The 13,861-nt window shown below is 42.6% G+C and overlaps 1 protein-coding gene across 2 annotated transcripts in view; it reads left to right on the top strand.

Moving 5' to 3' along the window:
- TBC1D12 (TBC1 domain family member 12) overlaps positions 1 to 13,396 on the top strand; it is an 85,717-nt gene extending 72,321 nt beyond the window's left edge. For both annotated transcript variants that reach the window (XM_066600706.1, XM_066600705.1), the window contains 3 exons: positions 1,362 to 1,471; positions 3,335 to 3,593; positions 6,897 to 13,396. In XM_066600706.1, the coding sequence (XP_066456803.1) occupies positions 1,362 to 1,471; positions 3,335 to 3,593; positions 6,897 to 6,962 (435 nt within the window). In that variant the 3' untranslated portion in view covers positions 6,963 to 13,396. The remainder of the gene's footprint in view (positions 1 to 1,361; positions 1,472 to 3,334; positions 3,594 to 6,896) is intronic.
- Positions 13,397 to 13,861: the final 465 nt, after the last annotated feature.

Below are 13,861 nucleotides of genomic sequence, written 5' to 3'. Positions count from 1 at the left end.
TAATACTGTATGCCATTTTTTATTCCATACACTGTGGTTTGGGTATTGAGCGGATGTCTATTTTTCCCCTTACAAAGTGGAAAGTGTCCATTATCTATAGTAAGTCATTATTGAACGGAAAATTCACAAATACTGGGAATTAAGCCTTGCTGACATTTCCAGAAAACTCAATTGGGAGTCCCAGGCTCTGAGATGCATGGTTCTCTGATCTATTCCTATTCTCCACTGTGACCACGAGTTGTTGTGACCAAGAACACAGTCAAACATTGTTACTGGCTGCTAGCAGATGTCGGCATATTTTATTGATATAGCACCAACATATGCTGCAGTTCTGTACAGACATCATCACTCTCATTGTTCCCTGTTCCATTGGGGCTCACAATCTACATTCCAAATGAACCTACTAGTATGTTTTTTGGCGTATCGGAGGAAAATGGCGTACTTCAAAGAAATCCACACACAAACTGGAGGAATATATGAACTCCATGCAAATGTTGTCAGATTTAAACCTAAGACCCCAGCACACCAAGGCAGCGGTGCTAACCACTGAGCCCACCATACTGATTGGGAGTAACCTGGATCTAGGTTTTCTGACCTTTTTAAATTAGGAACCGGTGCAACTCATAACCTCTGGTACCTAAGTTCTATATGCACCTCCGGTGCTTAAAGGAGATCTTGGGTACCTTAATTGCAATTTTGATCATGAAAAACCTGTTATACGTAGCATTGGGAATCCATATAACACACACAGGCACTACTTAAAGAAGTTCTCCCACTTCTACCTATTGATGACCTATCCTCCTCGGGATAGGTCATCAGTAGCAGATCAGGGGGGTCTACTCTTCTCCCAGGCTGGCGATTAAGGTGTTTTTCTGCTGTAAATTGTGTAGTCACCCTGACTGGTATTGTATTCAGAGTCCAATTGCAGTAAATGGCACCCAGCATGCAAAAGCAGCCGGGTTCACTGCATAATTTACGGAGTGGTTTGCTTCCTGCAGAAAAAATGGCTCCATACAGAATCGACCCAGGAGAACCTGGAGTCCCCAACAGTGGATGTTGGAGATGGGTCCCCAACAGTGGCTGGTTGGAGATGGGTCCCCAACAGTGGCTGGTTGGAGATGGGTCCCCAACAGTGGCTGGTTGGAGAACCCCTTTAAGATTATATTTATGTGGCGTGGCTGGCAGGGCGATTATTATATTCAGTAAAAAAGAAATCTGGGACTTTTGTATAACCGAACTGTAAAAAGGAGGAGTAGATGTATATATGTCAGCTCCATGATTGCTTGTCCTCACAATAACAAGTGTTGTCTGACAGCTCTCTCCTGGGTATATCACTTCTCCTTCATCTCTTTCCTTTCTAGATGCTGAAATACTTTGCGGCTTTTGAAGTCTTCTTTGAAGAGAATCTCCCGAAGCTTTTCCTGCACTTCAATTCCTATAGTCTTACAGCCGACCTCTACCTGATAGACTGGTACGTTGTATGAAGACCGGAGAGGCCTTCTCACCCTCTAGACTATATTCCTTTATATAGAATCACTACCTAGAATTTTACCAACGTTAATGTTTAGAATATTAAACTAGCAGTAGGTCGTTGTATTTCCTTTGGGGGTAGTTTTCTGTGTCATGTGACCTAATGCCGTCCTTGTAAATCGTATGCTTTACTGTATAAGATTTTTCTAATAAGATTATCACGGCGCACTTGCTTTTTTTCCCCCTTGTAAATTCTCCTAAAAGATAGGATAATACGTTTTGTCCCTTATTTGTAGGAATCCCGACTATACATTTTATATACTGCAAATTTTGAAATGATGATTGCTAATGCAGAGGCAAGCATTTCCATTGCTTTAACACACTTGCTGCCATGACAATATTCACACTTTTGAGGTGTACAAATAAAGCCTGAGTTATAAAACTAGAAAGAAAATGCTGCCTAGCACTTTTCACTTCATGGACGCCTTTTATGCAATTTTGCATCAAAGCATAACATCTTGTAAAAAAAAAAAAAAAAAGTAAGAAATGCATACAATTTAGAATCCTAGAATGTTAGAGTTGGAAGGGACCTCCAGGGTCATCGGGTCCAACCCCCTGCTCAGTGCAGGATTCACTAAATCATCCCAGACAGATATTTGTACAGCCTTTGTTTAAATGCTTCCCTTGAAGGAGAACTTGCCACCTCCCGTGGTAACCTGTTCCACTCATTGATCACCCTGACTGCCAGAAAGTTTTTTTTTCTTCTAATATTTAATTTGTGCATCCTCCATTTGATTATGGCTAATAGTCTGACTCGTACAGAGTCGGAAGCTGACCATGCACAGGTGTTCATACATGCTATGTATGCCTACTTGCAAATATCTTTCTGAAATCTGCTTACTCCCCTTTCCCAGTGACCTTCTAGTTTCAGGGCAAACTTTTGTCCCGTGAAAGGAGATGGAAGAGCTGAGTGTGCATGCAGATAGATAATTTGATCTTTTCAGCCTTCCCTTCTTTTCACTAGTTCTGGGTCCCATTTTTGGGATACTTAGATGGCTGCTGCCATCTTCCACCTACACAATGCACTGCTCTGCGGTTGGTCATCGCTGATTATGTGAGCAGCACTGGCCAGTCAAAGAGCAGGTATATCACATTAGTAGTCCTAACATCACTAATGCACTATAGATGATTAGGTAGTCTAAAGATGGCTCCAAAATGGAAACCGGAAGCAGTGAAAAGGAGGAGGAATGTAAGAAAATAAAGTGCAGATGGATGATATACCCCCTCCACCCTCCCATGCAAGGACAGAATTTGTTGTCAAACTAGATAGTCACTTCAAGAACACAATCATGCTTGACTATGCCATTTGTTCATATCTGTGGGGAAGTTGGAAGGAACTGCTGTCCCGATGCCAATGCCAGCTTGCGTATAGCCACCTTTATAGAGAGTTTGTCGCCTCCTCAAACCCCATTTGAACGTAGACGTAGCTATACAGTTGCATGGGCTCTGGTGTTGAAGTTTGGCTTGTATGCTCATCTGGGGTCCCTGAAGACTGTACAGGGAAATAAATGACAGTAACAGGGTGTGATCTTTCTCCCAGATGTCACTTGCAGCTTCTTCTCTTAGACACATCCGTAGAACCAGGAAATAAAAGTTGTCTTGCTGCTTTCAAATAGTGCACCGACGGCTTTGATTCTGTATCGCACGAAGGCAAAGCTTTGCGGCTTTAATTTGACAACCTATATGGTGCTATTGATGGCACTTCAGTTTTTCATTGCACTAGTTGTAGACATAAATCTTCTCCTCTGCTGCAGTCTATGCACTCAGGTTTGAATAAAATGCTCTTGACCTTTCTTGCCTGCAGGATATTCACGCTGTACAGCAAATCGCTGCCACTTGATCTCGCCTGTCGAGTGTGGGATGTGTTCTGCAGGGACGGCGAGGAGTTCTTGTTTAGGACCGCTCTGGGAATCTTACGACTGTATGAAGACATCCTTTTACAGATGGACTTTATTCATATAGCACAGTTCCTCACAAAACTGCCTGACGACATCACATCAGAGAAGCTCTTCAGCTGCATAGCGGCTATTCAGATGCAAAACAGTAATAAGAAGTGGACCCAGGTTAGTGGGAAAGCCCGGGTGGTTTTTCTTTAATCTATTCTGCACTTTTATTTAAGAAGGTGATCCATCTTAAATAAAAGAATTATACATTTTTACCAAAAGTTGTAACCTATTAAAATGTTTCCTTATATGAACTCAGTAGGTCTGTAATTGCAACCACATGGTTACATGCCTCATTGTTACTACAGCCAGGAGTATCTTTCTAACCTCTGCACACTGTACTCTTAACCCAGATTGATTAGGAAAACCATTTAAGCTTTATGTCTATCAAATTTGCCATTAACGAAAAATCCACTTAAAGTGAACCTTCACCACCTATGAGCACCATAAACTAAGCTATAGCGTTCACAGGCCAGGCTCCCAGGAGTCTGGAAGTATTTGTAGTTTTCGTACTTGCCCGGCTCCCTTTTCCTGATGTCACCCATGGAAGTTGGCACCAGCAGACTCATTTTTGCAGCTCCGCAAGCATACTGCCAAAGACCATATGTGTGCAGCCTGTAGAGACGGGTCTGCTGTGTGTACATGCACACACTGTTCTCTATGGAAGTGCGCACGCACTCAGCTGCAAACATGAGTCTGCTGGCGCTAACTTCCACCGGTGACAGCGCAGGACCAGGTAGATGGCTGAGCATAAATATTACATCTTTGGAATCTTCGGGACCTGGCCTATGAGCACCATAACTTATTTTATGGTGCTCATAGGTGGTGACTGCTTCACTTTAACTTTGATTTGATCATAAATCCCCTTAAAAATCTCTCAAGGAGTGAGGGTATAGAGGTGTTGGGTCTCTTAGAGACTGAGCCGTTAGACAACTTCACTAATGGAGTTGCTATTGAATAGCATTCTGCAGCTTGCTATATGCTGTGATATATATAAAAGCTGCTTAAGCCAAATAATGCTAAATTTTATAAAAACCCTTTTGCAAAATGTTTTTTAGGCAAAAATCTATGCATTTGAGTAAAAATTCCTCTCCCAAAATGTATATAGCCTGGGATTGTAAAACGAATCTGGAGTACTTGTAGGAAGCCCACAAAATACAGAGTGCATATGCAAAGTTCACACTGCCCATCTGATGTAAGATAACCATATTAACCACTGAGCTACCAGGCTTCTATATAATATAAGAAAAAAAGGGGGTAGAGCCCCACCTGATTCAATACTTGTAGATTACAAGGAAGGGAAAAGCTGCTTCAAAATTTGCAAAAATCTTCCAGCACTCCTAAAAGTAGCCTTTTTATTCCACCTTGATAAAAGCACATTTAGTAAAGGAGCATAAGAAACGAACGAGAATTCCTTTATGCATTATAATCCAGCAAAACTTGAAGAAAAATGTTACTAAGTTTGGTGTTTCCTGTGCAGGACTTGGTAAGAATTACCCTGGTGCACACCTCTTTATGTATTCAGCACATCCTCTGTTCATCTTCTGAGCAATGTTTTCCAGGTCCCGACCAGACATATATTTCTGGCATAAATTACACTGTTTTGTCTGACCACGCCCTCTTACTAAGCCCTGCCCATTTTTAAAAAATTGTCAGGGCCGATGCAGACCGAAGGAAAGGTGCAAATTTTTTGCACAAGCAGTGCTTCTACAAAATTGTGCAACCTTTTGGTATTCTGGCGTACGGCATTTGTAAATGTCCCTCTTTATAGTAAAGTTCAAAAGCACTTTGGAACTTTAGGGCTCCTGTCCGCGTACGATCTTGCATTGCATTCCCTGCGGTAATAATCCGGCCGCGAGTAACGCAGTGCACGCTTTCCATAGCATAGCTATGGAAAGCGCAGCCCCCTGTCCACGAGCGGAGAATCATAGCGATTATCCACTCACGGGACTCAAATCACAGCATGCTGCGATTTGCCACGATTCTCTGGGGTGCGTCCATCTGTCAGATAGGCTCACCGCAGAGAACTGTCAGTTCTCTCCGCTGCTCCCCGGCGGCCTCGCCCGTGGACAGGGAGGGGGCCTTACTATGTGTAAGGACTGATTTTTCTGGTTTGAACAGTAAGAGCATTCCTGTTCATATTATGCTCCTGCACTAGTTGTGATTTTATCAAGATGGAATAAGAGTTGAAGGGAACCTGTTCAGTCAGGTGTGAGAGCGCTGTATTGTTTATCTGACTCTTTATCTCAATCTTCACCGGGTAAGCGGGTGCGGTGTAAAAAAAAAAATTATACACCTTATCCCCGCTTCTCTGTTACTCCCCAAACAGCGCCGTAACTTAGTTTATTCCGCTCCCTTTATGTTCTATTTACTTTCTGGAGTGCTGGAGGACTTTTTGCAACTTTTGTATTTCTATATAATGTCCTGTGGCTAGTTGACATCTCTTTTGTATAAGGGTTAGTGTTTGATGCAGAGCAGTAATGCTTCATTTATAAGGGACAACTGCACGGGCGGGTGATGTTACCGCTTCTTGTTAGCGCTTGGGCAGAGCGTTTAGACAGGGAGATCCTCGCTGGCTTCTCGCTCAGCGCCTCTCATTCTATATGAAGTGCTGAGTGGGGAGCGTTGACACGCAGCGAGAAGTCGACGATCCAGCAATGATTTTTATGCTGGTTGAAAGTGAGTGAAAATTTTTTTTTTAAATGGTAAATGTTTTTTTTGTTTTTTTTTGCACTTAGGCTCAACTATTATTGCGCATTTTAGTTCGATTGAACAAATGCGCAATAATTGCGTTGTCTAAAAGGTCCTTAACTCTGGTTGAAGGCAGTCTACGTGACTGTTCAGCTAAAGTATATTATATGCGGATACAATCATACCTTCATTCCAGGTCTTTTTTGTTTTCAGTAAGAGCCCTTCTATACCGAGCAATTAATCATTGGAACATGCGAACGAGTCATTTGCTTTCCAATGGCGTCCACTTTCATGCGCAGATGAACATTTACATTTTTTCATCATCGCTCATTCAGTCCATCATTGGTCTGTCGGGAGTAGGGAAATGCCTGGGAATGGTTTGCAGCTGACTGAACCATGGCCTTTTATACGGAATGGCTAGCAAACATGATTTTTATGCCTACCTACAATGTACAAGGCGAACATCTTTCAATCGTCGGCCATGTTTACACAGAACGCTTACCATTCATTCTCGCACAATGCAATGAGTATTGGAGCAATATAATCCTTCTGTGTAAAAGGGAAATGGCTTCATGTGTTGGAATCAGACCTGCTGGCATGGTCTATAGTCCTTATGCGGTTTCATCGAGTTTGTTGTTGCCGGTCTGTACCTGCAGTCTGTCACCACTATAGCATTACGTTGTATCATCATGTCTCAGTCCAGTCTGATTTAATCTCACTTCTGTATTGCAGGTATTCACGTCACTAATGAAGGATTACAAAGAGGGTGAGAAAAATAGTCCCGCGACAAAAACTTAACTATTGAGCTATTTGTGACTACACGAAACCACTCTACCAAGCAGAGGGACATGCCGTATCCTAGGATTGAGAACCACTACAGACAAGTATGATCTGAGGATCCCTCCCAGGGTATTGCACATGGACTTCAAAAAGCAGACCAGTCCTTCTCTAGTCAGTATTAAGAATAAAACCCAGTTTCTTTTCTGGAGGACACTGAAAGGTTTTTTGTTTTTGTTTTTTTGCAACTACGTGGGTAATATTTAATATACAAACAAAATATTTAATGCAATAAACCTTTGTAACGGGACTTTTACATGGTACACTACGTTTTCAAGTATACATAGAAAAAAAGATGCACTTTTTTTTTTTTCTCTCTCTTTTGGTAACCGTACAGAGACCTCTACCAGAAATCAAACTGCAGTGCGCCACAAAGTTATTGGTACCAGTAGACACGTGTGCGTACAACTCTACACAGCACCAAATGTGTCTCTGTGACAATAGTGACATCAGTCAGCTACAGAAGAACGGGTGCCCATGTGCCGTATTCAAAGTATGTTGTTTTTTTTGTTGTTGGGGTGCAATATGCTCTACTGTCACCAACAGTCACTCCGCACACTTGTGCTGGCTCCTCTGACTTTAGTGGTTTTCTATAATTCTGTCACCTTTTCATTATATTCGCTTAGATTCCAATATCCCACAGCTAAAATCTTTGTAAATTAAGAATGAAAGAGCATTAATTGACTTTGACGGAACACTCCAGGTAAAATTGAAGTCTTATCCCTTGCGCAGAGGCACTGCATGACTTCTTTTCTTCGCTGTTCTTCTGCACCAGATATAATACAGTATCCGTTTTACCCAGAGTGTTCCTTTTAATGTTCCTCCACAGAGCTACATTGTATCGCTGTCTTTTTTTTGTTTATTTTCGGCACCGGTGTGACACTTTGATTCACAGAACACGATCCAGGGGACGCTGTACAAACAGTAATCTCTTTTTACAAGACGGCACACTTGAGGTTTTCTAATACATTGAGTCTTATTCACAAACCTGATGTCTAGTAGGAAATGCGGACATCACTCAGCACTGACACCTCACATGTTAATGAGTTCTGTGATCTTAATAATAAAGTTTTAAAGGGATTTGGTCATAAAGATAAGATCTTAGTAGTGTACATTGTTTTCCCGATCTACGCTGCTCCTGCTTTTTGGCACTTCTTCAGGTAATAACACATGTATTTATCCAAGTACCGCATCTGTACAATTCATGACCAGAAAGAGCAGACTGTACATTTGGGGATAATCGCACACTGCTATCAGCGCAATAAAACATGGAAATCTATGTATGAGCTGATGACTGTGTGCGACTAGCTCCAAATACATAAACCAGAAAGACCATCCTGTTTTCAAATACCTATAAAGTTTAACTTTTTTCCAGTACAACACTTCTGTACTTGTGTTTTGTAAATTTGTAGTGTACAATGTGCCTTAATATGGTCCAGTGGAACAGCAGAAGTGGCTTTATGCACTTCTCTTCAGCGCACCGCATCTCTGCAGTCCCAGCAACCCTTTATTTGCTTTGTCAGAAAAACCCTTTTAAAGGATCTCATTTACATCAGATAAATGTTGGCGTGTCGGGCTGGCAATCTAATGTATATGCAGTTCTGAAGGCACGTCTGGAAAGGAGGACTGGGCATGGTTGGGACCTTCTACACAAGATGAATGTGCCCTACAATAGTCCCAGAGATTATCGCTTTCACACAGGAGCGATAATCGCTTACTGAATGGCGGCAGAGCGTGCCAGAGATCTTTCAGCCACCTGATTCATTCAGAGTAAACAGGCAGATGAACAACTGACTGCCTGTTCACACAAGCCACTAGTCGCTTGTTTTTTAAGTGAGCTGGAAACCAAGCGATTCCGACAAGTGAACGATTCTTGCTCACTTGCCTGTCAGGTCCTGGGTTTATACAGAACAACAGTCCCCGTAATCGCTCTTTTGAGCGACTGTTGACCTCTTTGAAAGCACCACGCGATTTCACCATAGCTGATCCTTTGTTCTGCGAGGAGAGAAGCTGCTGTCTGAAGTATCTGACGGTGTCTTATCTCGCCAGGAGGGGAGGTTGGATGTGATGGCTGTTCATCTACCAGCAATCTTGTGTATGGCCAGCTTAAAGGGTACCCGTCACTGCCTTTGTGTTGCCTGAACAGGCCAGATGAACCGGGGACCGGTGTGCACAGTGTCCCCATGTAAATGTTCTGCAATGCTGCAGCGTTGCAGAATAAATACACTTTGACATTTGACTGTTTGACTGTAGAAAGGAGCTCTTTAGTCAGAGGTGGGCCACGCCTGCCTCTTCCCGCCTGCAACATGTGGACTGACAGCTCTTCTCCCTGCTTGTGTATAGGTAAAGAGAGACGTCCGTTTACGTGCTGCAGGCAGGGAGAGCCCGGCGCGGCCCATCTCTGACTCAATCTCTGTTCTCGAAGCAAATTTTGAAGTGTGAATATTCTAAAACGCTACTTCATTTCAGAATAACACTTACATGGGGGCACGTTGTTCTAGCCACATGAGCCTTTTGAATTTTCATTTTTAATGGGCCTTTTACCTGGCAGATGGTCGTGAACGAACGTTCATCCACACAATCATATGCCTACGTGAAGGTGCAAAAATGCTTGCATGTCAGGTGATCACATACTCCATGCAGCACCCAAAAATAATCGTTGTCAGCAGCAACTCTCACCATGTAAACGGGGCATGTGCTGCTGACAGCGATGAAACTGTATGGAGAGCAAACAGTCGTGTGTACGATGGCTTGTCCACCATGCAGTCTGAATCGGCCTATTTAGGGTGATATTGACATTTGTCAAGGAACCTGAGACTTGCAGGGCTTTTGAATAAGGCCCACTGTCACTTTTTGTGATGCTGATAACTTTACAATATAGGTATTAACCATAAAAGAAATAGGACTGTGACATTATAAACAGGTAACCTGCTAAGTCAGTAATGCACACCGGATTACTAACTAAGAAGTTACTCAGCTGCACAAAGACATCCAGCTGAGTGTAGGGGAATTCTCTTCTTATAAAGTGGTGGTATATCACTTTGGTGGGGGTCCATCCTTTTGAAACAGCTGGAGAGCTGATTTAGCGCTGTAACCCCTTCACTGTCTTTTCCTATATGGTAGCGCTGCGCGGGGACCTGCTGCCGGTCACTCAAATGGATCTGTGTTGCATGTCCCTGCACAGTGGGTGGTCGGAGGGCTGCAGCACTGGATCAGCTCTGCAACTGCTTTATCCTTAGGATCAATGAGGGTCCTAATAGTTGGACTCCCACTAATCAAAGTGAATGGGGTATTGTAGCTATGGGAATACCGGTTTTCAAATTCATCTGTCTTGAGAAGAGTGCACTTTATTCAAGGACACCTACAAGGTGCCCAGGTTCAAGGGTCCGTCTAAAAGGTGCTCTTGGAACCTATCCTTTCTTGCACCCATGTCATAATGTAGAAGACTTATTCTCTCCCTCCTGCTCTACAGGGTTTCGCTGATTTTCAGCCCTCGTTCAATTTACTGATTCGGTCACCAAAAAAAATGGTTTTATTATATTGAAAGCTGATAACTTTTGTAACCTATGCAGGTAAATCGAATAAGTCTGTAATTTATAATATGCTAGGATATGCTAAATCCGCATTGTGAAATGTAATGGTATGGCACAAAGTCAATGCAGAAACCCATATACGATTAGGGCCTGGGTTATGAGTTTTCCATGCACTGAAATGCCGCAGAAATATGACTGATAGGGCAGGCTGCGGGTTTAAAGGTGGAAAAAAACACTGCAAGATGCATAAACCGCTGGTTCAGAGGAAAAGGAAAAATTCCCTTTGACGTCCGTTTTTTTACGTTGAATCAACCGGTGCTGAAATTGCTGTATTCTAAATGTGTCGTCCGCAGATAAATGCTGCTTTAGTAGAGCCCTGCTAAAGAGTGATTGGCTAGAGACATACAGAGCCAAGATGTGCCGTGGATTTATGGCACCATGAATGGTAACTGTGAACTCCACCATCCCTTACTACTTTCATCCTGACATCCTTTGTATCCAGTGTAAATGTTATGGCCTTGAGAGATGTTCTGTACGAACGCTCAATAACACTAAACCAATCTGGATTTATAGCTATGCTTCGTTCTGTGGTTTGTGGGGATATAAGTGTAATATTACATGTGTACAACAGAAGCCGAATCTGAAGAGTGGGGTTAAAGATGTGCAATACTGAACGTCCAGGCGATTCTTCTGGTTCCTTCAGCCCTTTTTAATGTCCTGTTTTTGAGAGCTCAGACTTGTCTGTAATCTTATTTACTTAGTTGTTTGGGGGGCATCGTAGGGAGAACACTTTGTTCGGGGATTCCTTTTTAATAGAAACTTGTTGGTGAAGTATAAATGGTTCGAAGCTTTTTGTGCTGAGCTTGCGCTGGCCTTCCTGCACAATGTTTCATTGGAGTTGTCACATATGATTTTTGTCAGTTCGGTCAGAATAGGAGTTCAATCTCCAATCTGCACACTGATTAAGGAGGAACTACAGCAATACACAAAGGTCTACTGACCACCCTCTTACCGAATAATAGCCTGCAAGTTATGACCAACTTAGGATGGATAACTATGGCAATAGCCATGCACATGTGTAGCCTCGAGGAGCCATCCTAGACAGTCTAGGGAAGTTTTCAGTAGGTACCAATGACTGAAGGTGCTTTTACACAGGCTGTTAATCGTTCAGATTTCCGTGATCCAGCAAGAATCTGAATTATCAGCCCATGTAAATACATGCCCCGACTGTACGAGACAAACGAGAAGTTTCTGCATGCAGAAAACCGAACCGTGTAAACAGACAGCAGTTCACTTCTGCCTGCTTTCCGTGAATGGAGGTGGGTAGGCCGAATGATCCCCAGCCCATTCCACCTCTACTCACTAGCGATGATCCTTCTTGTGTAGAAGCACAGCAACGATCATCGCTGGGATGACCTGTTGGGCATCTTTCACCCCACCGGTCGTCCCGTGTAAATGCATCTCAAGAGAGGCTTTACCATGAGGCAAGAATCATCTCTATAGTCACTCGGCAGAGTGAATGCGAGTGGCAGTTGTGTGTTAACACGGCCACCAACAGGGTGTCTAGCGAGAATACATTCACTAGTTGATTCATTTTAGCTCACCTAAAAGTAGTCACTGGTTGTTTATTGCCTGGTGTAACGACTAACGAGTAAACTTTGCAGGGAGGCGTGCGCTTAAGTGACTGCAAAAATGCAATCTAATGAAATAAAAGCACACAGTCGTCCGTAAGGCTTCTTAGGCGACCGTTGTCCCATGTGAAGCCACCCTAAGGGCTCCTATACACGGGCAGATGAACGGTTTTTAGATCAGTTTCAGGTTTTCACTTAGAATATATATTTTTCTGTGATCAGCCAGTCAAACATTATGTAGTTACGAAAAGCTACAATAAAAAGTGTTTTTTTTCTTAAAGTATCGGAGCAGTTGTCCACTGGAAACGCCAATAGATTACATTGGTGTGGGCGCCGATCACATACCGGGTGGAGGGGAGCCCTTTAGGTTGGACAGATCCTTTTTAGATTTCCTTTCACTGGAAATGTTTTAAATGAAGTTGAAGGCTGACCTGTAGTTTTGCCCACTACTCCCATCATTGCCTCCTAGGGGCACACTTCTCTGGTTCTACACGAGCCACAAAAGGCTTATTAAAGGCTACAGACCAAAAAATGTTTGAAAAATTGGTTGGAACATATTGCTTTGGTACCACATTCGTGGATTGTTGCGTGCAAAATCTATGACCAATTTTAAAGTTCTCCACTTCGATTTCTGTATATGGCGTTTTGCATTTATTAGTAGTGTATTACATACAATTCCCAACATGTTAACATTTCTTATTGTATTGGAAACTTTGAGATTCTGCATTTATTTAAGTTGCACATGAAATATATTCTTGTAAGTTTTCTCCTAAACTCTCCAAGTCTCCTGAAACAACTACCATTTAATGGTATTGTCTGTCCGTTGCTTATTTGCAATTTTTTTTTAGTAGTTTTCTCTCTTTTGTAGAGATTTCTTTTCTGTGTATGTGTGACAAAAAAAAGATACAAGTGTAACACGCTCAATGTATTAGCAGGCCTGGGCAGCAATGACGCCGCGGAGGATCCACACTAGACGGGCTCACGTTTCCCCTGGTTTTGTGTTGCTCTTCTGGTTCTTCTGAAGTCCACACGTGTAAACTCGAATGTTACATATAATTTATGTATTTCTTTTATGTCATTCAAAGTATTTCTAATTTTTTGTGGCTATTGTACAGTTTTCTTACTTTTCAAGTATAAACCTGTATATAGAACATGTACATAGAAGGGACTTAGCCTTCATTTGAGACCACTAGATGAACAATTCCTATGTAAATAAAACTTGGAAGCTAAAGCTTTTACTCGTCTTGCTTTTATTCTCACCAAAACATGACTACTGGTCCTCCATCTCTTTGGGACATGCACACTTCGGTATGACTGTGCGAATGTTAAAGGGAGCTGCTTGTGCCCACACTGGTGGGCAAACTTCTGGGCACTACATGGTCTCTCTTGATTGTCTGTTAGAAGTTGCTATAAGTTAGCTGCCCATCTTAGACCCTAATAAGACAGCTGTAATACTCCATGTCAGACTGACCTATAGTGCCAAGAAAGAGAATGAAACGTGGCAGGACAAGGGAGGGAAACCTTTCCCAGAGGTTTTGTTTGAGGAAGGCTTACCTGTGTTGTACTGACAGGATATGATCCTCTTCCTGGCACTGCATAAAAGGCTTTCATACCAAATTGTCTCAATGAAACCTAAGGCTGCCAATGCACATTAGTTGTCACCGAACGGTTGGTCAGCCGACAGCTCTCGTGTTGC

The sequence above is a fragment of the Eleutherodactylus coqui genome, chromosome 4, assembly GCF_035609145.1.
Source record: "Eleutherodactylus coqui strain aEleCoq1 chromosome 4, aEleCoq1.hap1, whole genome shotgun sequence".
In the NCBI taxonomy this organism is placed as follows: domain Eukaryota; kingdom Metazoa; phylum Chordata; class Amphibia; order Anura; family Eleutherodactylidae; genus Eleutherodactylus; species Eleutherodactylus coqui.
The sequence above is the reverse complement of the archived record's forward strand: the minus strand, read 5'-3'. Positions and strand labels throughout refer to the sequence as shown.